The sequence below is a fragment of the Eumetopias jubatus genome, unplaced genomic scaffold (genome assembly GCF_037043125.1).
Source record: "Eumetopias jubatus isolate StellerSeaLion01/CBP00866 unplaced genomic scaffold, mEumJub1_p1.0 scaffold_17, whole genome shotgun sequence".
Classification (NCBI taxonomy): Eukaryota; Metazoa; Chordata; class Mammalia; order Carnivora; family Otariidae; genus Eumetopias; species Eumetopias jubatus.
This window is the reverse complement of record NW_028274823.1, coordinates 15,453,370-15,481,358: the sequence shown is the minus strand read 5'-3', so window position 1 is coordinate 15,481,358 and position 27,989 is coordinate 15,453,370. Positions and strand designations below refer to the sequence as shown.

General features: G+C 38.6%; 1 protein-coding gene across 1 annotated transcript in view; it reads left to right on the top strand.

The window, feature by feature from the left end:
* The window catches only part of ATRNL1 (attractin like 1), an 867,795-nt gene extending 840,137 nt beyond the window's left edge, over window positions 1-27,658 (top strand). Inside the window, exon 29 of the mRNA XM_028121803.2 lies at window positions 27,534-27,658. Coding sequence (XP_027977604.1) covers window positions 27,534-27,658 — 125 coding nt within the window. The remainder of the gene's footprint in view (window positions 1-27,533) is intronic.
* The last annotated feature ends 331 nt before the right edge of the window (window positions 27,659-27,989 follow it).

Below are 27,989 nucleotides of genomic sequence, written 5' to 3'. Positions count from 1 at the left end.
AAGCAGAGGGAGAGGGAGAAAAAGAATCTGACTGACCACCCAGGCACTCTGATAATATTCTTTCTTAATAGTAAGGATTACCTCTAGCAAAAAAAATACTCTTTTCCGTGCTGGCATATGTGGTAGTTTAAGAACAGGTTTTAAAATTTAAAAATTAATAAGAAAAGAAGTAAGGCAATATCTTTCATATAAAGAATAACATATAGAAAAGAAGAGTTTGAAGTTAAGAGAAGAAATTAGATTTACTTCTATAGACACAAAGACCCAAAAGAGTGAAACTAAATTAGTATTTTTGGTACAAGGGAAATACAACTCATGTGTAGTTAGTGGGCACATGTGTTATTTTCTTCCTATCCTTAAGATATTTGTGTTTCTTTACCCCGCAGTAAAGGGAGAATATGAATCATTTTCATAATTTAGTGTAATGTGTGAATTACAAAGAGCTATTCAATTTTTTGTTAAGATCATTCTGTAGGCACTTATAGTCTTTTTTGTCCAGAGCCTTTATTTAAGGATTAAAATCCTTCTAATGATGATGAAGTGGTCCCATGATTTAAATTATGTAAATTATTATATGCACATCTTCATGCAACCCAGCAATTAATGTATATGTATTCATACATAAATATGCCCACATATATTATATGTATGTGGTAGATCAAAAATTAGAATTACATTTCATTCAAAAGTGATTAATAAAGTTTGAACATTTGCTATGAATATTGTGATTGCTGTTGCCTTCAGCAACTCCTTTTGTATTTCCTTAATAATACCAAAATTTAAATTAAAAAAAAAACAATTGGGGTGCCTGGGTGGCTCAGTCAGTTGAACGTCCTGCTCTTGATTTTGACTCAGGTCATGATCTCAGGGTCGTGGGCTCCAGCAGCAGCCTTGCATCAGGCTCCGCTCTGCAGGGAGTCGGCTTCTTTCCCTCTCTCCCTTTGTGCCTTCCACTGCTTGTGCATGAGTGCTCTCTCTCTTCCTTTAAAAATTAAAAAAAAAATTAAAAAATAAAACTAAGAAAAAATTAAAAAATAAAGCAATAGGAGACAACATAGGAACATCTTATTATGGTCTAAGTACGGAAGGCTCTTCCAAGTAGCACATAAACATAGGAGTCATAAAGATGATCTGTAACTTGAACTACATATGAAAGCAAGTTTAAAGTTCAGAGAAAAAATAAGGGGCAGAGCGAGATGGCGGAGGAGTAGGAGACCTGGATTTCGTCTGGTCTCAGGAATTCAGGCGAATAGAGATCAAACCATTCTGAACACCTACGAACTCAACAGGAGATCGAAGAAGACAGTAGCAACAACTCTCTGAACAGAGAAGCGACCACTTACTGGAAGGTAGGACATGCGGAGAAGTGAATCCGAGGTGATATTCCGGAGGATAGACGGCGGGGGAGGGGGCCTCCGTCGGCCGCTTCTGGCAAGTGCTAGAGCCGCGGAGCACAAAATCGGAACTTTTAGAAGTCGGCTCTGCTGAGGGATGTCGCTGCAGTGGCTAAGCGGGAGGTAGAACCCTCGCGGGACAGTGTGGTCTCAGGACCCTCGGGGTCACAGAAAGACCGGGGGTGCCTGAGTGCAGCAGAGCTCCCAGGTATCGGAGCGGGGAAGCCGGCTGCAGAGATGGAGCCGAGGCGCGGGCTCTCAGCTCGAGGTTGCCATAAACAGTGATCCGCGGCCCAGTCGGGCCACTGCTCCTCCAGCAGGGACCCAACAAGTGGCAGAGCCAGGGAGACTCCCCTTCCTCCCCCGGGGAGGAGCGGCACGGGAGCGCACCGCAGGGATCTGCTGGGTTTGGAGACTCCACATGGGGTCAGGTGCCAGACATAGAAATGCTCGGTCACAGGCCAGATGAGCACGGAGTGTGGCCAGAGACCAGGGAGACGGGAGTGACTGCATTTCTCTGGGGGCGCACTGAGGAGCGGGGCCCTGAGTTCTCAGCTCCTCCAGGTGGAGATTGGGAGGCCACCATTTTTGCCCTGGTCCTCCAAAGCTGTACTAAGAGCTTGCAGGGAACAAAAGCTCCTGAGAGCAAACCTGAGCAGCTTGCTTAGCCTGGACCGACAAGGGCGGGGCAATTCCACCTCCGGCAAAGACATTTGGAACGACGGCAGCAGGCCCCTCCCCCAGAAGATCCGCACGAACAGCCAGCAAGCCAAGACCAAGTTCACCCATTAAGGAGAACAGGAGAACTCCAGCGCTAGGAGAATACTGCACATAGAATTCATGGCTTTTTTTACTGTGATTCATTAGTTTTTCAAAGTTAATTTTTTTAACTGTTTTTTTTATTTTTCTTTTTCCCTTTTTCAACCAACATCTTATCAATCCCTTTTTAAAAAAAAACATTTTTCATTTTTCATTTTTAGAGTCATATTTTCTCCGTTCATAGTAGTTACCCTTATTTTTGGCATATATATATAAGTTGTTCTCTCTTTAAAATTTTAAGATACAGTTTCTTCTAACAGATCAAAATATACCCTAAATCACTAGTGTATGGCTTGGTTCTAGTCTCCTGCCTGATCACATTCTCTCCCTTTTTTTTCTTTTTTTTTTAATCTTCTTCTTTCTTTTTTCAAACAACTTATCTTATCAATTCCTTTTATAAAATCTTTTATAATATTTATCTTTACAGTTATCTTCCATTCCTCCATTGTATCAACCCTTATTTTGTACATATATGTCTTTCTTCCTTTAAAATTTTAGGAGGTACTTTTTTCTAACAGACCAAAATATGCCCAAAATCTATTGTGTGGCACTGATCTATGCACTAGCCTGATCATATTTGATCATATTCTGTTTTTTTGTATTGTTCTGTTTCTGTTTTTATCTTTTTCTTTTTGTGTTTTTTTTTTTCTCTTTCTTTTTTCTTTCTTTCCCTTTCTTTTCCCTTGGTTTCAGGTCTTTTCTGATTTGTATACAGTATATTTGCTGGGGACATTGTTAACCTGTTAGCATTTTGTTCGCTCATTCATCTATTCTCCTCTGGACAAAATGACAAGACGAAAAAAATCACCTCAGCAAAAAGAACAAGAGGTAGTACCGTCTGCCAGGGACTTACTCAATACGGACATTAGTACGATGTCGGACCTAGAGTTCAGAATCATGACTTTAAAGATACTAGCTGGGCTTGAAAAAAGCGTGGAAGTTATTGAGAAACCCTTTCTGGAGAAATAAAAGAACCAAAATCTAACCAAATCGAAATCAAAAAGGCTATTGATGAGGTGCAATCAAAAATGGGGGCACTAACTGCTAGGATAAATGAGGCAGAAGAAAGAATCAGCGAAATAGAAGACCAAATGATGGAAAATAAAGAGGCTCAGAAAAAGAGAGAGAAACAACTACTGGATCACGAGGGCAGAATTCGAGAGATAAGCGATACGATAAGATGAAACAACATTAGAATAATTGGGATCCCAGAAGAAGAAGAAAGAGCGAGAGGGGCAGAAGGTATATTGGAGCAAATAATAGCAGAGAACTTCCCTAATGTGAGGAAGGAAACAGGCATCAAAATCCAGGAGGCACAGAGAATCCCTCTCAACCCCAATCAATAAAAATATGTCAACACCCCGACATCTATTAGTAAAACTACGAGTCTCAGAGACAAAGAGAAAATCCTGAAAGTAGCTCGGGAGAAGAGATATGTAACCTACAATGGTAGAAATATTAGATTGGCAACAGACCTATCCACAGAGACCTGGCAGGCCAGAAAGGACTGGCATGAGATCTTCAGAACACTAAACGAGAAAAATATGCAGCCAAGAATACTCTCTCCAGCTAGGCTCTCATTGAAAATTGAAGGAGAGAGCAAAAGCCTCCAGGACAAACAAAAACTAAAGGAATTTGCAAACACGAAACCAGCCCTCCAAGAAATATTGAAAGGGGTCCTCTAAGCAAAGGGAGAGCCTAAAAGCAGCATAGATCAGAAAGGAACACAGACAATATACAGTAACAGTCACCTTACAGGCAATACAATGGCAGTAAATTCATACCTTTCAATAGTTATCCTGAATGTAAATGGGCTAAATGCCCCAATCAAAAGACACAGGCTATCAGCTTGGATTAAAAAACAAGACCCATCGATATGCTCTCTGCAAGAGACTCATTTTAGATCCAAAGACACCCCCACATTGAAAGTGAGGGGGTAGAAAAGCACTTACCATGCTAATGGACACCAAAAGAAAGCTGGGGTGGCAATCCTTATATCAGACAAATTAGATTTTAAAACAAAGACTGTAATAAGAGAGGAAGAAGGACACTATATCCTACTTAAAGGGTCTATCCAACAAGAAGATCTAACAGTTGTAAATATCTATGCCCCTAACATGGGAGCAGCCAGTTTTATAAGGCAATTAATAATCAAAGCAAAGAAACACATTGACAACAATACAATAATAGTGGGGGACTTTAACACCCCTCTGACTGAAATGGACAGATCATCTAAGCAAAAGATCAGCAAGGAAATAAAGACTTGAAATGACACACTGGACCAAAGGGACTTCACAGACATATTCAGAACATTCCATCCCAAAGCAACAGAATACACATTCTTCTCTAGTGCCCATGGAACATTCTCCAGAATTGATCACATCTAGGTCACAAATCAGGTCTTAACCGGTACGAAAAGATTGGGATTATTCCCTGCATATTTTCAGGCCACAGTGCTTTCAAACTAGAACTCAATCGCAAGAGGAAAGTCAGAAAGGACTCAAATACATGGAGGCTAAAAGCATCCTACTAAAGAATGAGTGGGTCAACCAGGAAATTAAGAAGAACTAAAAAAATTCATGGAAACCAATGAAAATGAAAACACAACTGTTCAAAATCTTTGGGATGCAGCAAAGGCAGTCCTGAGAGGAAAGTATATAGCAATACAAGCCTTTCTCAAGAAACAAGAAAGGTCTCAAATACACAACCTAACCCTACACCTAAAGGAGCTGGAGAAAGAACAGCAAGTAAAGCCTAAACCCAGCAGGAGAGGAGAAATAATAAAGATCAGAGCAGAAATCAATGAAATAGAAACCAAAAGAACAGTAGAACAGATCAACGAAACTAGGAGCTGGTTCTTTGAAAGAATTAACAAGATTTTTAAACCCCTGGCCAGACTTATCAAAAAGAAAAGAGAAATGACCCAAATCAACAAAATCATGAATGAAAGAGGAGAGATCACAACCAACACCAAAGAAATACAAACAATTATAAGAACATATTATGAGCAACCCTATGCCAGCAAATTAGATCACCTGGAAGAAATGGGTGCATTCCTAGAGATGTATCAACTACCAAAACTGAACCAGGAAGAAATAGAAAACCTGAGCAGACCTATAACCACTAAGGAAATTGAAGCAGTCATCAAAAATCTCCCAAGAAACAAAAGCCCAGGGCGAGATGGCTTCCTAGGGGAATTCTATCAGACATTTAAAGAAGAATTAAACTGTTCCAAAAAATAGAAATGGAAGGAAAACTTCCAAACTCATTTTATGAGGCCACCATTACCTTGATCCCAAAACCAGACAAAGACCCCATCAAAAAGGAGAATTACAGACCAATATCCTTGATGAAAATGGATGCAAAAATTCTCACCAAAATACTAGCCAATAGGATCCAACAGTACATTAAAAGGATTATTCACCATGACTAAGTGGGATTTATCCCTGGGCTGCAAGGTTGGTTCAACATCCGCAAATCAATCAACATGATACAATACATTAATGAAAGAACAAGAATCATATGATCCTCTCAATAGATGCAGAAAAAGCATTTGACAAAGTACAGCATCCTTTCTTGATCCAAACTCTTCAGAGTATAGGGATAGAGGGTAATACCTCAATATCACAAAAGCCATCTATGGAAAACCTACAGCGAATATCATTCTCAATGGGGAAAAGCTGAGAGCTTTTCCCCTAAGGTCAGGAACGCGGCAGGGATGTCCACTCTCACCACTGCTATTCAACATAGTTTTAGAAGTCCTAGCCACAGCAATCAGACAACAAAAAGAAATCAAAGGCATCCAAATCAGCAAAGAGGAAGTCAAACTCTCACTCTTTGCAGATGATATGATACTGTATGTGGAAAACCCAAAAGACTCCACCCCAAAACTGCTAGAACTCATACAGGAATTCAGTAAAGTAGCAGGATAGAAAATCAATGCCCAGAAATCAGTGGCATTCCTATACACCAACAACAAGACAGGAGAGAGACAAATCAAGGAGTCGATCCCATTTACAATTGCACCCAAAACCATAAGATACCTAGGAATAAATTTAACCAAAGAGGCAAAGGATCTGTACTCAGAAAACTGGAAAATACTCATGAAAGAAATTGAAGAAGACACAAAGAAATGGAAAAACATTCCATGCTCATGGATTGGAAGAACAAACATTGTGAAGATGTCAATGCTACCTAGAGCAATCTACACATTCAATGCAATCCCCATCAAAATACCATCCACTTTTTTCAAAGAAATGGAACAAATAATCCTAAAATTTGTATGGAACCAGAAGAGACCCCGAATAGCCAGAGGAATCTTGAAAAAGAAAAGCAAAGCTGGCGGCATCACAATTCCGGACTTCCCAGCTCTATTACAAAGCTGTCATCATCAAGACAGTGTGGTAGTGGCACAAAAACAGACACATCGATCAATGGAACAGAATCGAGAGCCCAGAAATGGACCCTCAACTCTATGGTCAACTAATCTTCAACAAAGCAGGAAAGAATGTCCATTGGAAAAAAGACAGTCTCTTCAACAAATGGTGTTGGGAAAATTGGACAGCCACATGCAGAAGAATGAAACTGGACCATTTCCTTACACCACACACAAAAATAGACTCCAAATGGTTGAAAGACCTAAACGTGAGACAGGAGTCCATCAAAATCCTAAAGGAGAACACAGGCAGCAACCTCTTCGACCTTAGCCACAGCAACTTCTTCCTAGAAACATCACCAAAGGCAAGGCAAGCAAGGGCAAAAATGAACTATTGGGATTTCATCAAGATAAAAAGCTTTTGCACAGCAAAAGAAACAGTCCACAAAACCAAAGACCACCGACAGAATGGGAGAAAATATTTTCCAATAACATATCAGATAAAGGGCTAGTATTCAAAATCTATAAAGAACTTATCAAACTCAACACCCAAAGAACAAATAATCCAATCAAGAAATGGGCAGAAGACATGAACAGACATTTTTCCAAAGAAGATATCCAAATGGCCAACAGACACACGAAAAAGTGCTCAACATCGCTTGGCATCAGGGAAATCCAAATCAAAACCTCCATGAGATACCACCTCACACCCGTCAGAATGGCTAAAATTAACAAGTCAGGACACGACAGATGTTGGCGGGGATGTGGAGAAAGGGAAACCCTCCTACACTGTTGGTGGGAATGCAAGCTGGTGCAGCCACTCTGGAAAACAGTATGGAGGTTCCTCAAACAGTTGAAAATAGAGCTACCATACGATCCAGCAATTGCACTACTGGGTATTTACCCCAAAGATACAAATGTAGGGATCCGAAGGGGTACGTGCACCCCAGTGTTTATGGCAGCAATGTCCACAATAGCCAAACTGTGGAAAGAGCCAAGATGTCCAGCGACAGATGAATGGATAAAGAAGAGGTGGTATATATACACAATGGAATATTATGCAGCCATCCAAAGGAATGAGATCTTGCCATTTGCAACGATGTGGACGGAACTGGAGGGTGTTATGCTGAGTGAAATAAGTCAATCAGAGAAAGACATGTATCATATGACCTGACTGATATGAGGAATTCTTAATCTCAGGAAACAAACTGAGGGTTGCTGGAGTGGTGGGGTGGTGGGAGGGATGGGGTGGCTGGGTGATAGACATCGGGTAGGGTATGTGCTATGGTGAGTGCTGTGAATTGTGCAAGACTGTTGAATCATAGATCTGTACTTCTGAAACAAATAATGCAACATATGTTAAGAAAAAAGAAAAAGAAGAAGATAGCAGGAGGGGAAGAATAAAGGAGAGTAAGTCAGAGGGGGAGACGAACCATGAGAGACGATGGACTCTGAAAAACAAACTGAAGGTTCTAGAGGGGAGGAGGGTGGGGGGATGGGTTAGCCTGGTGATGGGTATTAAAGAGGGCACATTCTGCATGGAGCACTGGGTGTTATGCACAGACAATGAATCATGGAACACTACATCCAAAACTAATAATGTAATGTATGGTGATTAACATAACAATAAAAAATTAAAAAAACAGAACAGAGAGATGTATACAGTTTATGTTCTAAAGGTGTTTCTAAATGACTAAAAATTGTTTTTTCTTTGAAAAAAAGAGGAAAAAATAAAACAAAGTAAAAAGACAAATAGCAAAATTAGAGAAATATTTGCAACACAGTAGACTGCTGTTGAATGTTTCTTTATCCAAACCTTTTCACAGTGATACAAATTTGTAAATGTATTTGACAGTATTTCATTGACTTGTCAAAAACATCAATGCACAATGGAGGTGTCAGGAACCGTTCGAGTGCTATTTTCTTGCTATTGCTTAAAAATCTAAATTCTGCAGTAATTGTTTCATGTTATGATTCAGCATCATCTCTGAGCTCAAACTGTATTCTCAAACTTCAGGGACAAGAAGCAGCAGGGTTCAGGAGGAACCGAAGTTCTTTAAACGCCAAATTAGACCTTAAATAATTCTAACTTTTCCGTGTTTTCCAATGGAGAAAATGAAATGATCCCCTTCACCACTCTGCCTTCCTCCCCCAGACAGTTTGGGATACTGAATTGTTCTTTCCCCATGTGTTAAACTAGGAATTTCTAAGATTCCTTCCAGCTCTAAAATTCCCTGGTTCTCTGAATATCCCCATTATTATTGTGACATCTCATTTTGCTGAATGAAGGTTAAATCGGTAGTCTCTTATCTTACATCCATCTTTGCAAGAAAGAGTAAAGAAAACCGAATTCAGTTTCTTCATGATTAATGCATTTGTCAAATTCTTTCCAAGTAGCAAATTAATTTATTGTGTTTTTTCATGAATGCAAATTAAAGTTATTCAAACTATTGTAAAACTTAGCAGTCCTTTTTCATAAATTAAAGCTAACTGATTTAATGTTAATGAAAGGAACTATATTCAAATACAAATTTTAATAACGGGTGGAAAGAAAATCTTAGACTTCATAAGACTTTCCTTACATAAAATTCATGTAACTTGAACAGAAAGTCATTAAAAAGTAATTTTCTATGTTGAAGCCTGTATTAATTACCTTGAATGAAACTCTGAAAAGTTTCTTAATAAATGTCTGGTCCTATGTGCCCCCGAGAAGGAGAATTGTCTATTGATTAGTTAATTATCCCAGACGAAGGGCCCCAAATTCAGTTTCTCATGATCACTGTCTTACCTTTTTTCTTGTTTGAAATTCTCAACAAAACCAGAAGTAAAATAGTTTTGTTTTGTTTTGTTTTTTAGTAAGGGAGTATTTTGCTTCTTCTGTTCATATGGATAACTCAAAGAGTACCAGTATAAATGTAACAGAGTATTTTGCAATTTGTTGGTTCTTAGGACTTAATCTAATACTCCATACATGTGTGTGTGTGTGTGTGTGTGTGTGTGTGTGTGTGTGTGTAAAGCATCTTTATTGGAAGGATCAGATTTTAAGAATGACTTTAGAAATATGTCCTGTAAGCTTGATTCTTTCATACTTGTAACAATGTCTAAATTCACTTCAAAAGGATTATAAGAAACAAAGGTCATTACCAAACTCACTGAATCCTTGTGTTCTTCGACATAACTATCCAGAGAACCCCATTTTGTAGAAAACTTCTCTGAAGAACATGAGAGAATCAAAATCAGTATTTTCCTTTGCATTTCTATAGTAACTGAATTTGTGCTTGATTTTCACTCATTTCAGCAAGAAGAAATTTCAACTTCTGTATTGACTAATAAACTATAGGGGTTAATTTATGGTCACATTTTTAAAAAGGAAAATTTTGTTAATGCCAAGTGTGATTACATATATTTCATACTAGGATTTCGGAATTTTTTGTATAATAATAAAAGTACCTTTTTTTAATATTAAAGTTTGCAACATTTACTGAATTCAAAAGGCAGTGCCAGTTTAGATTTAACGTTCACTAATTCTAGGGTTAATCATTTAAACTGAGAAAGAAAAGTCTAAAACGTAAATCTTTGACACATTCTATCTGATTTTTATGTTACACTAAAGTTATAAGAATCGATAAAACAATGAAATTAAAGTCCAAAATCTTTTTGGCTCATCGTCTAGGAACCAGAGAAGTACCAAGTATGAAGGAGTCACTACACTTGAGTAGGTCAGACCATCAATTATTCTACCCTGCTTGCAATAGTCGTCCCTGTTGGGTTTTACTTTAAGAGAAAATGAACTCACGGAGAAGCATCATAGGCTTCGTGTGATGAACACATGTAATATTTTCACCCACTTTTTAAGTGTATCTTGGCTGCCTTACCATCTTTCAAAATGTCAGCAGTGATTAGACTATGTTATGGGATAATTAATATGAACTTTTATCTCAAGGCTAATTTTGAGTTAATACTAGAACAAAACACATGTCAATATATTAAAGATGGAAAGTGGAACAGACTGCTTTTGTATATAAAAATATATTTTTTTCTCTTTTCAAATGTCAGTCTAATATAAATGTTTGAGAAAGGTTAAATAATCTGTGAAAGAGCATCTTGTGAAGTTTGTGGTGTAGTTCCTAAAGTCCTTTCACAGAATATGGTATAGATCCTTTTGTATTAAAATATTGGTCATTTTAAGAAGTTACGGAAGTATCTCCTCATGTACCTGGATTCAGGAGATGCAGCTGCGGTTGATTAACTATGTCCAATTTACAATTTAATACCAGTACTCCATATTTTAAAATTATCTTCAGGAGGCATCCAGCACCCTGTTTCCTTCTTCTAAACCAGTCTTTTCCCAAATTAGCTAAAATGAATAATTTATTTCATCCCACAGTAGTTCTAGAGATATATTAGACTTTTCCCTTAAGGTGCTTCTGCATGTGTAATTGTACATCTAAATATAGGTCATGTTCAGGATTGGAGTGTATTAGCTCTGCATGTTTGATCATAAAGTTCAAGACATGATCTAGACATGCCATGGAGGCCACCATAACTGGATACCAATCTGACCAGCTCCACCCCACAACCAGGCAATTCCACCACCTACAATTTAATTGTTGCTTTTGCTTGAATTAAAATTAAATTTTGGGTATAATTGGTTTAGCTCCTGATTCAGCTGGGTCAGTTCTGGCCATACGAGTAGTTTCTGTACAAAAAAAGCCATATTTTATCTCAGGCAGCTCACCCAATATTTTTTACCGATAGCACTGTTTATAATCCCCTTCAAATAAGGCTCTATGTATGCAGCTGGGAATAATGTTGATGGACTTTGGACATCTAGTCCCTGAGCCTTGGGATCTGCTATTTTGTACACTGACTTTCCATCCTTTGCAAATTATCCTAGCTTTCTACAAATAGTGGGTAGCCCTTTGGCATTGCGGCTTATTGACTCAAGGTCAGTACTTTTAGCTCTACCTTCTCTTCTCTCAATTAGTGCTTGACCAAAGAAATAAAAACAGCTGGTTGGCCGTTTGCACCTCTGGAAAGTGAAATGGGAATGAAATGTAATTCATTAAAATCTGCACTTATTCATAGGGCACATATGTTTTTTTCTGATTATTGCAATCCTTGTTTGTCAAAATGTGTTTAAAAGGTAGTCTCTTATAAAAATAAAAAATAAAAATTGTAAAAGCAAGGGAGACCCAATGTACTTAATGATAAATAAGTCACTTATAGTTTGCCTTTTCAATATCTCCTTCACATTGTTTAAGGGCAAGTCTTAAGTACCTTTGTAAACAAAAATTTTAATCTGCATTCTCCAGCTTTAATAAGTGAGGGTTTGGAGTAAGGAATATAAAACGAAATCTGATTTTATATATATACTTGTGTGTGTGAACATTTTTAAAATTTTTATTATTGAAGTGTAGTTGACATACAAAATTATATTAGTTTCAGGTGTACAAAATAGTGATCTGACGATTCTGTACATTGTACTCGGTGCTCGCCACAATAGGTGCAGTTACCATCTGTCACTATACATTATTACAGTATTATTTACTATATTCTCTATGCTGTCTTGTTCATCCTAATGTCCTATTTATTTTATAACTGGAAGATTGTACCTCTTAATCCCCTTCATCTGTTCTATCCCTCCCCTGGCAACCACCAGTTTGTTCTCTGTCTTTATGAGTCCATTTCTAGTATTTGTTTGTTTTGTTTTTTAGATTCCACATGTAAGTGAAATCATATGGTATTTGTCTTTGTCTGACTTATTTCAACTTAATATATATCACCACTGAGGTCCATCTGTGTTGTCCCAAGTGGCAAGATGTCGTTCTTTTTCTACGGCTGAGTAACATTCCATTATATTCCAATATTCCAGTATATAGTTTCATATCATCTTTATCCATTCATGTATCAATGGATACTTAGGTTGTTTCCATATCTTAGGTATTGTAAATAATACTGCAATAAACATAGGCGTGCTTATATCTTTTGGGGTTAGTGTTTTCTTCTTCTTTGGATAAATACCTCAGAATTGGGATTGCTGGATCATATGGTATTTCTATTTTTAATTTTCTGAGGAATCTTCATACTGTTTTCCATAGTAGCTGCACCAATTTACATTCCTACCAACGGTGCACAAGAGTTCCCTTTTCGCCACATCCTGGCCAACATCTGTTGTTTTTTGTCTTTTTGATACTAGCATTCTGACTGGTGTGAGGTTTTTGGTTTGCATTTGTCTGATAATGAGTGATTTGAGTGTCTTCTCATGTGTCTGTTGGCTATCTGTATGTCTTCCTTGGAAAAATGTCTATTCATATCCTTTGCCCATTTTTTAATCAGATTATGTTTCTGTTGTTGTTGTTGGTTTTGGTGTTGAACTGTATAAGTTCTTTATGTATTTTGGATATTAGCCCCGTATCAGATATATCATTTGCAAACATCTTCTCCCATTCAGTAGGTTACCTCTTTGTTTCGTTGGTGGTTTCCTTTGCTGTGCAAAACCTTTTCATTTTGGTGTAGTCCCAATAGTTGATTTTTGTTTTTGTTCCCCTTGCCTGAGGAGACATATCCATAGGTATGTTACGAAGGCCAATGTCCAAGCGATTACTGCCAATGTTTTCTTTTAGAGGAGTTTTATGGTTTCAGGTCTCAACGTTTAGATCTTTAATCCATTTTGAGTTTATTTTTGTGTATGGTATAAGAAAGTGCTCCACTTTCATTTTTTGCATGTAGCTGTCAAGTTTTCCCAGCACCATTTATTAAAGAGACTGTCTTTTCCCATTGTATATTCTCCTGCCCTTTGTCATAGATTAATTGACCATATACTTATGGGTTTATTTCTGGGCTCTCTATCCTATTCCATTGATCTATGTGTCTTGAAACATATACATTTTTTAAAACCTGATAGTACCATACTTCTGCTGTACTTCTATACTTTCTTAGATTTAATTCCTCTAAAATGTCGGTTTCTTTTCTTTATTTAAAAAAATATTTTCCTCTAATTATGGGAACTCATCAACTATTGGGCTGAAAGTCAGCGGCAGCTGGATGATGAACTGGCCCCTTGCCCAGACCTCAGAGTAAGACTAATTTGAAAACCCTTTACAGAATGCAGCCCAGAGCCTGCTGCTCAGAAGATCCTGCTCTAATCAACCATTGATCATAAGAGATTTCCTTTATTGACCTGAAAGCAAGTTTTTTCATCTTCCTGCCAGCTAAGGCACTTACTGAACGTAGGTAGATAAAATCCAAAGTGAATATGCCTAATAAAGAAGGCAAAGTCTTCCATCTCTCCCACAAATGACATTCTGATTCTCTCTCCAGTGGGCCTTCTATAATGACATGTATGAATGAGAATTTCTGTCTCCATCCATCTCTTAACCCCTTTCATTGCCACCCTGTCAAGAAGCTATGATTAGCAAGATATCCCTTCTACAAATACATTTGGAAATTTAGGAAACTATGGTCATTTAGGAAACTATAGTCAAGGATTGTAGAACAATGTATGGGAATTTTTGTGTCTGCAGATACCTTGGAATGAATGCAGGGCCATATTTATCCCCCTGGATATAACATCAGAAAGTTCCAGATCATTCTGAAGTCTGCTCCCTCTATGATTTACCTGCCTGTAGAGTTTGAAAGGTTCCCACTAGTGCTGACTCTCTGTGACACTTCTCAATTTACAGTAGCTCATAGGACACTTTGATTGTTTCCAAAGGCAAAGTGGGGCAAAATGATACTTTTTTCACTCAGAAGGGTCAGCATTTATGGGACATGCTTGGTCAGATTCTCAAAATTGCTTCAGAGAATGAAGGTTTCTTTTATACTTATTTCTGTTAGATTAAAGGAGGTCATTTAAACAAACTACTTCCCCAAAGTCCCTGTTTTGAATTACTGAGAGAATGTGTACTATCTGGCATCTTGGATCACTTAGCAAACATCAGAGGAATGGTTTGGAGTCTGTTTTGGGAAATACACTGTCCAACTATACTGCCTTTTCCTTCAGCAAAGGAGATTTATCAAGGATCAATTTGGTTACAGACACATCTGTTTTTGTTAAAATGCCTTTGGCCATTAAGTTATCTGTAATAACTTTTGGTAAGGTCTAAGCAATTTATAATAATATTAATGGAAAAATCATGATTCTGTATAGCATTTTTCTCTTCCATTTTATCTAAATGGCTAGCAGTGAGGATTTGCATAATTTTATATCTTGCTTTTTTTCCCTCCCATTTTTGCTATGATCTAAGAGTTTTAAATGGAAGGCATAAATTGACTGCTGTGAACTTAGGGGAGCAGAAACATCACCTTGGACAATATTAAACTTCATTTTTTTAAGTTGATAGTTTGTCTTTCTATAGTCAACGTGGTCTATATGCTCTACATGGTATTTTAAGCTTGAGTCTGTCTACTGTACTCTCATGTATCCTTATATAAATGCTGTGGAAAACAGTGATTCACAGCACACCAACACTATTTAACCTTGACTGAAAACTATAATCTAGTTTCTTATAAATAGGTATCAGAACTCAAAAAAATTATTTGTGTTTTTGTGTTGGCTCTAACTTTGCACAAATCTCCAGAGAGAGATCAGAACTTGAAAGGTGAACTGATTTTTTCCTTTTGGGAAGTGATTCTTTCAGCAACTGAAAGAAGCTTATGATGAGACTTGCAGAGTTGATTTAAAATACTCAGTCTCTCCAAAGGCATTTAGGGAGAGCTGAATTGCTAATGCTTTGCTGCCAAGCAAGTGTTGCAGCTGTTTCAATTTTTCATCAATATTGTACACACAGCCGCAGATATTAAAACCTGTTTATAGACCCTGTTGACCAAGATACTGAGCCAGATGCTCACTAGGGTTGCTCTCACTGTCTGGGCATAAGTGTGTTCAGGCCTTAAGGGGAGCACAATGGCACCAGGCAGGAGACTCTCCCCTAGGTCACCTTCTTGGACAAGAGACTATTTATAGGTACACTGGTGCTGTGGTAGTCCCTCCCTGCCCTGTACTATTCCCATGCTCCACTCAGTCTTCTTTGCATGTAAGTACAGGAATAGAGAAAATAAGGAGACCAGCCTCTATTTCTGAATACCTTTAAGATAAAATAACACTGAGACCTCTAATCAGAATTCACTTGCTTAGCAGCACACAGAATCATGATAACCGCATTTAATCCTCATTCAAGTAGTATTTATTGACCACCTATTTTAGACTAAGCATTGGGATAGAAAGGTGAATAAAAACACAGCTCTTACATTTAAAGTGCTCCCAGTCTTGGGGGTAGGCAGAGTTAAAATACAAAATTCTATTTTAACATAAAGAGTTAGAAAATTAATTTTTTAAGAAAAAATCTATTCGGGGGCACCTGGGTGGCTCAGATGGTTAGGCAACTGCCTTTGGCTCAGGTCGTGGTCCCGGAGTCCTGGGATTGGGTCCCACGTCCGGCTCCCTGCTCAGCGGGGAGTCTGCTTCTCCCTCTGACCCTCTTCCCTCTCATACTCTCGATCTCTCATTCTCTCTCTCTCAAATAAATAAATAAAAATCTTAAAAAAAAAGAAAGAAAAAATCTATTCGGTTGTCCAGAGATTGCTAGACATAAAGTTAATCCCAGACTGGTCTTGGACACCGTCCATCCTCCTTACTTCTTGGATATGAAACTTGGAGTCAGTTCTTGATTAGTGTTATCGGCATCATGGAAACCACATCCACCAGTAAGTACACGCCATTCCTACTATTACCGATGTGGTTCTCACTCTGGTAGAAGTATGTCCAGGCTTTCATAAGTCCTTAAGCAGCAAGAACAAATGCACGTCTCTGGCAAGGAAGTCCTTGGACCCAGCCAGTCCCCTGACTTCGCTCGCAGTCATGCTTGTGGCCACCTGCTCTGCGGCCCCTTGAGAGCGTGTACAAGAGTGGTATCTGGGTCCTTGCTGCGGGCCTGCTGAAGAAAGGCAGCTGTAGTCATAAATCTGTAGAGCCAGAGAGACCTTAGGAACCACCTACTCCAACTTCCTTCCAAGAGACATCTCTCAAGGGACCTTCTGAATTTCAGATCAGGAAAAGTTTGGAAGCCACACACTCAGCTGGCTTATAGTTGTCATGGAATTTGGTGGCTATTTGTTACAAACAGAAACAGGATCCGCAGGTTAGAACCAGCCCCTGACTAGTCTTCTTACAGAGTCTGTGGACAGTCTTGCTTTTGCCTATCTCCTACCTCTTTGGGTGGTCTGTCTTCTCATGGGCTCCCCTCCACCATTGCCAGTCCTCTCCTCTTGGCTCTACCTCCTTCTTACTCTGTTCTTTCTACCAAGGGCAGCCGCATCCACCCCGGTGGCAGAGACTGCTGGCTCTCCGCCCATCATTTGCACCTCCCGCCTTTAGTGGAGAGCTGTTTCTGCAGAGTAGTACTTGCTAATGGCATTGGGGCAGAGTGGCATGAGCTTTTCTACCCTCCCATCTCCCACCTGCCATCTAGATGTCAATGCTCAAGGCACCCGTGGAAACCCAGCTGAAGATGGCAGAACCACCATCAGCCGGGTCCCTGAGTAACTACATAGGACAGGCACTGCACTCACTCTCACCTCTTTCCCCCACACATGTCCTGTCACCAATCAGCACACTCATCTTGGACTTTACATGGTGAGAAATAAACTAACATGTTGAGCTGCTGAGATGTCAGGCTTTAACTATTATAACAGCTAGTGTTACTTAACTTATACTTACAAAGCCTTCGGATTCCATCCATGCAAAACACCCTGGGTATCTCTGGGCTAGACTTTGTTCCTGAGCTTCCCACCCACATATCCAGCTAGACATCTCCGCTAAGATGTCCCACGGGTCACTGAACTCAGTACGTCTAGAACCGAACAAATGATTCACCACCTTCCTTGGCTGTTCTGTTCCTCCTTCATATACCAGTGAAAAGCATTTGTATGCACTTGGCCACTCAAGCCAGCAAGCTGGGAGTCGTTCTAGCTGCCTATGCCCTCAACACGGTTTTCGATTGAACCTGTGCTGTCATCTACTTCTATCTGCATAAATGGATAGAATAATGCACATCAAGTGCTGAGGGCAATGTCTGGCATATACTAAGCTTTCAATGTTAACAGAATAGAGCTTTTTAAAAAAATATTGCTGTTATTGTTTTTATTACCATCAGCATTAATTAATGACTTTGACCTTAACTGATTTCACACCTCTACCAATTTTTGAATTTTGTTTTTTTTTCCCCATTTGGCTCAAAATCATGTGTTACTCATTTGTACGGAAGTAGCAATTTCCTTCTAATAGTATAAAGTGAGCAGAGTTCAAGTCAAAGCATCTGAATCCTTGGGCTCAGGTGCTACCCCGAGCACCGGCTGTGTGAGCCTGAACTAGGCATTTCATTACTCTGTGCCTCATTTGGGCCATTAGTGAAGCAGGGAGAGAAAGAACTTCCTGACCCACTTCAGCACAACTGTCTTGAGAAACAACCTAGATTATCAATGGGAAAGCATTTTTTTAACTCTAAAAAGTGGATAAAAGTTAATTATTAGTAGTATTTCCAATAATACAAGCACTATTAATATAAACAGTGGTTTCTCTGTTGAATGTTGCCTTTCCTCTATTTGCCATTACCACTTTCAGTTATTTTCATATTCTATAATGAATGGCAACACACATAAGTCATCTGCATCTCTATGAGCAAATTCTCAATTTGGTGATGCAAGGCATCAAAACAATTCTGGTTTGAGGACTGAACACTGCACCACTTCACTGACAATGTTGTTCTAAATTGATGCTGTCCTCGAGTCTTTGAATTCACCTTTCTATCCAATTTTGTTCCTTATTTGGCATTCCACACAGTAGGCACACCAGCTGTTGGATAAATGAATGAATGCCATTAAAGGATAGAAGCAAAGTTCTGAGTACTCTGTGTTTTGTCAACTGCTCCCTACTTGACTTCAAACTTCTCACTTGGTAATGACGATAATGGTGATGATGATGATGGTAATGATGATTGACATTTGTGAGTACTTAGGTTCCAGGTGCTTTCCTAAGCCCTTCACATTTAAGCTTCACAATAACTTGGTCAAAAGAATACAAGAACTTGGCCCACTATAAAGGAAGCTCCATGGACTATCGAATCTTTTATCTTTTCTGTCTCACACTGCTACATTCTTAGGGACTCAGGGCAGTGCCTGGCATATATGGTAGGCACTCAGGAAATAATAGTTGAGTGAAGCGATTTGCTCTTCAGACACTTTCTTGATACTTAGGACTTTGGAGTTTTCTGTACATTTGTAATTTGATTGTGATTTCTTACTGGTAGTGGCAGTAACTGATTGTTTTACTATTAAAATTATTAATTAGCTTTATATAAAACTCTATAGTTTATAAATACTTTCACATATAATGTCATTTAACTTAAAGCAACCAGTGACATTTTACTAGTAGAAATGCTAAAATACAATGTCTCTACCTAATGGAAAATAAAATATTGCCATTATTACAATATTGCTGTAGTTTGATTTTTCCAATGAATGATCAGCACTTTAATTAATTTAAAGATGATTGGGGCTTAAAATAAAGAATTATCATATATCAGATTTCTTTAATTGAAGTAAGAAAATACTAGGAAATATTTCCCCAGGTGGCTTAGGATGAGGGTATTCTCAATTAGAAATTTACTTAACAATGTGGAAGGGTAGCTGCAAGGCTGATTCTGGTAATGTTGGTGGCTCTAAAAAAATATCAAAATATTTTAAATGAATTAAAATCTTTTGCTATGTAATTAAAATTAGAACTGGTAAGATCCAGGGTGCCTGGGTGGTTCAGTAGGTTAAGCATCTGTCTTCTGCTGAGGTCACGCTCCCAGCGTCCTGGGATAGAGCCCGGCATCAGGCTCCCTGCTCAGCAGGGAGTCTGCTTCTCCCTCTTCATCTTTGTGCTCTCTCTCTCTCTCTCTCTCAAATAAATAAATCTAAAAAATTTTTGAAACAAAAAAGAACTGGTAAGATCCAAAAGAAACTTTACTTGTTAAAAAAGCATGAGGATTTGCATGATACAATGACTTGAGACAGTAATGACCATTATTTACTCAGCATATTCTAACCAATCAGAGAACAGTCCATATACAATTTAGGGAACGCTTGGCAATGTTACAGAAGGTGGCATCTGTGGTGCTAGAGTAGGATTAAATTTCATAAAACTTGTACAGTGTGTCTTTCAATGAAATTTTAAAATATCATGATGTGTTAAAGGCCAAACGAAATTGTATAAGCAGAATACAGTTATAATTTGTATTTAAACACTGACATCTGTAGTTGTCATTGGGTCTTAGTAGGGGAAGGGAAACATTTCTTTAAACTCTCAGACAAATATGACTAGTCCATTTGTCATTCCAGTATTTTCAGTACTTGAAGTATTTCAATTTTGGTTCAACAATGTAACCTTTGGAGTTTTGCCTAATAATGACTTCAGTTGCACTGGCCTTCCAACGGATAAATTAAAATGGAAATGCATATTTTCTAATTATGTATCCAGCCCTAGTTGCATATTGGCAAGGGTGGCCACACTGAATATTAAATTAAGTCTGCACAAAAGCTAGAGTCTAGGTAACATCAGTTTCCCAAAGTCACTTTCGTAATCACGTGAAGGATAGCCAGAACTCTGATCAGTAGTATGTAGCTGTATGCAATCAGAAGGAAAACATTTAAACATCCCAGCATGGTATTTCCATTTAAATCTGATTACAGTGAAATAAAACTGTAGCCATTAAAGGTTTAGAAGAACTACAAATACAAGCCGTAAAAGAAGACAGATAGTAAATGAGGTAGTAAAACATTTCAGCAGGGCAAACAGTTTACAGCATTCATTCAAGTCGTCCTAAAGCAGACTGTGTAATTCACTGCAGACCCTGCACTGTTCCCTGAGCTCCACTTAAACCTGCAATTAACCTTTCACGCCTAATGAAGCTGTTTTCCTGGAAAATTAAAATATATAGTGGTGCCTGCTTTTACACAGACTTGGGAGGAGAGCATTTCAAAATGAATGACTTTTCTGAGGCTTTGTTCAAATGTAAAATGGAAGTGCTATGTTTGTATATAAAGTGAGGATGTTCTTTCCAAGGCAATTTCACTTGATGTGCAGTATTTTATTACTGTACTTATTAATTGTTCTGTATAATTGTAAAAAAACACACATCAGTAATTTTACGATTACATTGTTATCGCTGGAGTCTACTAATACCATTTCGCTTTAGTAAAACTAGAGTTTTACCAAAGATAACTCAGTTCCTAATGTTTCTCCTTGGTGGTTTTCATTGCAAATTTGTGGTTTAAAAAAATATGTTTAGGGCTGCCGGGTAGCTCAGTCGTTGGGCGTCTGCCTTCGGCTCGGGTCGTGGTCCCAGGGTCCTGGGATTGAGCCCCGCATAGGGCTCCCTGCTCTGCGGGAAGCCTGCTTCTCCCTCTCCCACTCGCCCTGCTTGTGTTCCCTCTCTCGCTGTCTCTCTCTGTCAAATAAATAAATAAAATCTTTAAAAAAAATAAAAATAAAAAAATAAAAAGATATGTTTACCATGTAAATATGTAGCTCTCAGTCATTTCTATTGCTTTCTTTTTAGGGCATGTCTGCACATGTTTTTGAGAAACAAAGTTCTTAATTTTAGGAAGAAATGCTGGGGTTTTTTTTCTCCCCAAGAATCTGGGTAAAGGTCTGATTTTGGTGTATCTTCTACTCATTTCCTAAATATCTGTGGCAGCTCTTGGCATCCAAACCAGTAACTACTAAATTGTGCCCCTGTTCTGAAGGAAATTTCATGGTCCCAAAGGAGTCCGCTTCCTTCCCAGCTTGCCCAGCCCTGAGTGGTCCAGAACAGCCACCGGTGACATTCCACATGAGCACGGGATAGTTTGCAACACCACAAGGCCACGGCAAATGGAATAGGAAACAGAAGATGGTACTTTCTTTCTTATGAGGTTTATAATTCATATTTAAATAATCTAAATGTCATAGTGCCTGGTATTTAAAAACTAAAAGTGCAAAAAGGTAAAGCTTATAATAAATATTTAAACCCCAGCATTTTTATTGAATCTACCGGCATATTTTGATGTAAATTCTGCCAGCCTGCAGCATCTGTGCATCATCTTGACATGGTAAATGAAATTCCTTTAGACCACCAGTCTAAAATAATGAATTGTTCCCCTGGTTAATTGTATTGCTTTGATAACAAGGAACTATGCTAGGCCTAGAGAACACAATAAGTGGATTTCATCAGATGATTTATGTGATGTTTTGAAAAATGATCTTCTAGAGTGACCTGATTTTATTGGAACTCAAACCACAGGCAGCATGTACCACTGCATGGCATCCTGTTGGCAAGAAGCGCTTCCTCTATGGCACAGGGAGTGTGGGGTCAGCACCAGAAAACCTCTCCCCAGGGGACAAATTTCCCGGGGAAATCTAAACAAGGAGGAAATGTTTGCCTCAAAGGGCAACATGGATAAATTATTTTTAAGTTGTTTTTATTTAATTGATGCATTTAAAAAAAAAAACAACCCAGGAAAGATCTCAAGCTACCTTTATCTCTTCATCACCAGTGTGAAAATAAACCAAGACCAACAAAATAACAAGCAAGGCTATTTATTCAGAACTTGCTCCAGCAAGGGAGTCATCCGCCATTGCGGGCTTACGTTTCAGCAGACACTTAAAAATAGGCAAATGTATGGGATATAGTGGAAAAAAGAGAAGCCTTCAAGTATGCACTGATTAGAACCTATCGGCACAGGAAAGCTAGAGTCAGATTAACTAGAAATGGGGCATCCTATATGATTGGTTAGGGGTGCATATTTGCCTTTCTCTGGTTGGTCCTAAGTTGGAACATGGGACAAAAATTAGGGAAGTTGTCAGTTATTAATCAAGTTGGGTAGGTGGGACCCATTGATACAGAGGTAATTGTTTGACTTCCTGGATTGTTAGTAGAGATAGCAGTCTGACTTCCCACAAACCTGACATGGCAGGCTGGCTTCCTAGTCTGGTTATTGCAGATAGGGGCTGGTTTCCTGAGCAGGCTGCTGCATTTGTGGGACAGAGTTACGTTATCATCTGGCTATTGCCTATTTATATAGTTAGTCTCTCCCATCAACATATACATGTTACATGCAGGGAAAGGGGAGTAATATTGGTTTTCTTAAAGAGCTACTGTCAACTTTTCTTTTTTATCAATTAAGATTCCCTACAATAGGGGCGCCTGGGTGGCTCAGTCGTTAAGCGTCTGCCTTCGGCTCAGGTCATGATCCCAGGGTCCTGGGATCGAGCCCCACATCAGGCTCCCTGCTCCGTGGGGAGGCCTGCTTCTCCCTCTCCTACTCCCCCTGCTTATGTTCCCTCTCTCGCTATGTCTCTCTCTGTCAAATAAATAAATAAAATCTTTAGAAAAATTAAAAAAAAAATTTATAAATAAAATAAAGATTCCCTACAATAAAGTATAATGAAGGGCAAGGTTAGAAACTACTCTGATTTCTCAATCTCTCTTTCTTTTTTAGAGTCTTCCACATACTAGACACTTCGGGAAGTCTGGGACCTGGTCCCTCTTATTTATTCTTCTGTCCAGGGCTTCTTGTAGGTTGAATGAGGACCTAGCAATTTCTGGGTTGTTGTGTTAGAGTTCTCCATATAGTACAATATGAAGAAGTGAAATAATAGTAATAAAAACTTATACCCAACAATCTGACATATACACGCATGCAGTTATGATCATTATGCTGTTCATAATTAAATTACAAGATTATAAAAAAAAGTAACTGATGGGGTGCCACAAGCTGTGTAGTAGTATAAAGGACCCAAGCTTAAATCTAAGCAAAAACATTGTTTGGCCCCTCCAGAGAATGAGAGTGGGCACGTGGCCTTGGAGCATCCTCTGGGAGGACACGTGGGGGACACTAAACATCACTGCCTGCAGGAATCCAAGGTTCCTATGTACACGTGGCCATTTATGCAGAATCTGTAAATGTCGTTGGTAGCTCCATTTCCATAGGAAAGAACAAAAATTTGTCAAATTAAAAATAAGCATGATATGCGATTTTATTTGTAAATTAAGGACTGAAGTCTGGCTTATAGATTTACTATTTTCAATGGAATGTGTTTCCAAGCTTACAAATCATTAGCAAACCCAGGATATTTGTGAGACACTGCTTTAATTAGGCTTCAGAATTCCAATACCCTGAAATACAAAGGTACGTTGGCAGTTTCAGATTAGCACGGAATTTCTGTTTGGGCAACTCAAATGGTTTGCTTCTCTCTTGACATTATAGCTTCTGTAAGGGAAACAACATTTGTAGCCACATGTAAATGGAAAAGTACTGTTTTTCAGAACTCCTTTGGACTGGGTCATGCAGTAGTTTAATGAATAACATGATTTCATATTTAGAAGCTGTGATCCTTGCAATTAGTGGAAGTGGTCTCTGTCTACATTAAAGGAGACATATATTCTTTGTCATATTTGGCTGTCTCTGGATAAGAGGGTTCCAGGAATGAAATAACAGAAGGTTGTGAATTATGACAGAAGGATGCCAAGAGATCTGGGGAAACTTTAGGTCTGCCTGTACCGGATTTTTTGTTAGCACAACCGGGGCCTGTGAGTCTTTTTTTAAAAAAACATGTGCTTCAGCTCCTTCCCTTGAAGAAATAACAAAGTAATTATTTCCTACAGCAGAATAATGGTTGAAACATCTATGTGGGACACTTTAGAAGTTCATATGTGCTCTTCAGAGGTCAAGAAAGCAATATTTATTTAAACTTTGAACCTTTGAACTTGCGTTATCTTTAAGCAATTCAGAATAATTATTCAATATCCTAAAAGATCAGGTTATTTAACAGCAACCCTTAAAAGGTAAATATCTAAGATTATCAGCCTAGCCAGTGATTACTATAACTTTTTAATCATTTCCCTCCCTAGCATCGTTAATTTCTCCTTCTCCACAAATACCTTCTCTTCTGTTCTCACATGTACATAAAACTTCTTTTTCCTTTAAAAATTATATGGGGCAGAACAGGCTGGGTTACTGACCACCCCAGTCCCAGGGAAGGTGGGGCCCTGCCCTTAGGATGCTGCAGCAGAGTTGGGGGGGGCTGTATTGGCCATCGAGGGTGTAGGGCCACCTTCTCCCCCCTGTTCTGCTGGGGAGGAGGGAGCCATTATTTGTCCCAGCCTGGGGCCCCCCCATCTGGTTTCCTATTTGCAGTTACTTGAATAAAAAAAATACCTTTTCTGAAAAAAAAAATTATATGTACTCAGATGATCCTATGTATTCACATATATCTCATCTGACCTGTTGTTTCCCCCTGTGTACCAGCTGCTCACTTACCTCTTTCCAGTGCCAAATAGCTTGAACATGGGATTTCTATGTATTGTCACATTTCCTCTCACCCCATTCCCTGCTTAACTTTCAGACTTCCTTCCTCAGTTAGGTATAGAAATGACTCAAAGATCATCCAAATCTTCTTCGAGGAAATCTAATGGGCTCTGTATCCAGCCTCACTGCTGGCCCATTTGGTACTCTCTGCAGACTCCTTGAACCCTGACATCCCTTGACTTCTACAATACTGCACTAGGCTTGTTGACCCTCCTCTTAACACTGTTTCCTTCCATTGACATTTCTTTCTGTTCATAAACCTCTGGAGTTCTGTTCTTGCCAGGTCATATTTGAGGCTTACCTAGAAAAAAATGACCCACAGAAGTGAAACAATTCAATGGCATCTTCCATAGCTTAAGATCCAAAGTGAGGCCTTCTTCTAAGAGCAGCACACTGAGGAGATGTCTGTAGGGCTCAGGGCTTGGTTCATCTCAACCCAGCGTCAAGTCTCCAAGACCCGGGAGACAGGAAAATGAACCAAAAGTCCTTTAGTCACCTCCTTAAAGCAAGCAGGCTGGTCTCCTGGTTTAGTATAGTGACTTGGCACATTTTGTTTTACTCAAGAATTATATGAGACTCAGGGCGCCTGGGTGGCTCTACTGTTAAGCATCTGCCTTCAGCTCAGGTCATGATCCCAGGGTCCTGGGATCGAGCCCCACATCAGGCTCCCTGCTCAGCAGGAGGCCTGCTTCTCCCTCTCCTACACCCCTCTGCTTGTGTTCCCTCTCTTGCTGTCTCTCTGTCAAATAAATAAATAAAATCTTAAAAAAAAAAAGAATTACATGAGACTCAACAGAAACTAGAATGCTTCATGTATAGCTATGATAAACGAGAGTATCTGGCTGGGCCATTGCTTCTACAAATTTAGGAATGTCTTTTCTATCCATGAACATTTTACCAAATGTTCTTGTCGATCAATAGACAAAATGATGTAACAAAACAGTATTCTTTAAATTACCTATGATAGCTAGAGATCCACTTTTGTGTTGATAGTCTGCTGATAATACTCAAGGTTTTTTTCTTATGTTTAAGAAATATCGAGCTGTCTTTCTTCCATGTCTGCTTGTGCATAAGACAACTCTGCACCTGGGTGTTTTCTTACTTCTTAAAAACACTTGAAAAAAAAAAAAGAATGAAAAGACAAGCCACAGATTTGGAGAAAATACTTGCAAAACACATATCTGATAAAGAACTGGTATATAAAATGTAAATGAAATCTCTTAAAACTCAACAATAAGAAAACAAACAGTTCAATTAAAAATGAGCAAAAGATCTGAATGACACCTTACCAAAAAAAAAATATACATCTGACAAATAAGCATATGAAAAAGATGCTTTTATTATGGAATTGCAGATGAAAACCACCATGAGATTTAATTACATACCTATTAGAATGGCTAAAATCCTACACACCAACAACACCAAATGCCGACAAAGATGCGGTACAATGAATGAGGAACTCTCATTCATTGCTGGTGGGAATGCAAAATAGCACAGCTCCCGTGGAAGATAGTTGGGTAGTTTCTTTCAAAGCTAAAACCAGGCTTACCATGTGACCCAATGATCACGTGCTTAGGTATTTGTGAATTGGAAACTTATGTCTACATAAAAACTTGCACATAGGTATTTATGGCTGCCTTATTTGTAATTGCCAAAAATGTGAAGTAATCAAACTATCTTTCAATAGGGGAGTGGATAAACAAACTGTGGTATATCCATACAATGGAATATTATTCCAAAAAGAAATGAGACATTGAACCAAAAAAGATATGATGGAACTTAAAGGCATATTGTTAAGTGAAATAAGACTGTCTGAAAAGGCTAGGTACAATGATTCCTACTATATGACTCCAACTATATGACATTCTGGAAAAGGCAAAACTATAGAGACTTTTAATAAAGATCAGTGATTACTGGAGGCTTAGGGGAAGGGGAGGGATGAACTGGTAAAGCACAGAGGATTTTTAAGGCAGTAAGACTTCTCTGTGTGATACTCTAACGTTGAATATATGACATTACGCATTTGTTCAAACCCATAGAATGTACAATACAAAGAGAGAGCCCTAATGTAAACTATGGACTTTAGTTGGTAATCATGTATCGATGTTGGCTCAATTTTTCTTTAAACCTAAAACTGCTCAAAATTTTTAGAAAAATCTTAATACAATGGCTTTTTGTTCTACACACAAAAAAATAATGGTAACACTGAAAATTCTGTGTACAACTAGAACAAACTTGTGTTCAGACATGGGAACTAAGGTGCGGGGTCATATCCACAGCTGTTTGTGATGTTTTTGTCACACAGTGAATTTGATCATCCAAAGTCAGAGTCAATTAACTGCTAGGTCCTTGTTCTTCTTCATGTGTGACATTCATTTGTCTCAGTTGTAGAAACATTTTAAGTAAAGGGCAAACTACATGGTAACTTCCAATAAACAGCTAAATGATGACTAAATATAAAACAATAAAAAAAATAGTGTGCTAAGACACCACTGTCACTGTCCCAGAAATATCTCACCAAATATTTGAATGATTTTCTCCTCTTCTTGCAGGCCTTGCAATTGCCAGTGCCCTAATAGATATTTCACAACAGAAGCCTTCAGATAGTAAAGACAAGACTTCAGGAGTCCGAAATCGAAAACACCACCTTTCAACACGTCAAGGAACTTGTGTCTGAGAAACAGAAAATGCTCCTGGATATTCTGAAATGTTTTGATTTTGTAAATGACTTCCATTAAGGCTGGTCTATGGCCTCAGTTTTTATGGAGGCGAATCTCTGTATGGTCCCAGGGCTCAAGTACAGTTCCCTCCAAAAGGGCAATGACCCGAGTGGCCAGAGAATGTTCGTGACTTTTATGAAAGTAACAGTATTGATGGTCACGGGTGATAAAGTCAGTTTTTACGACTCTCTTAGGCTTATCATAGATAACATTAAATTACGCTGGAAAAAGATGTATATTGTTTCTTAATGCAGATGAAAATATGTAATTCATATAAACCCAACTGTT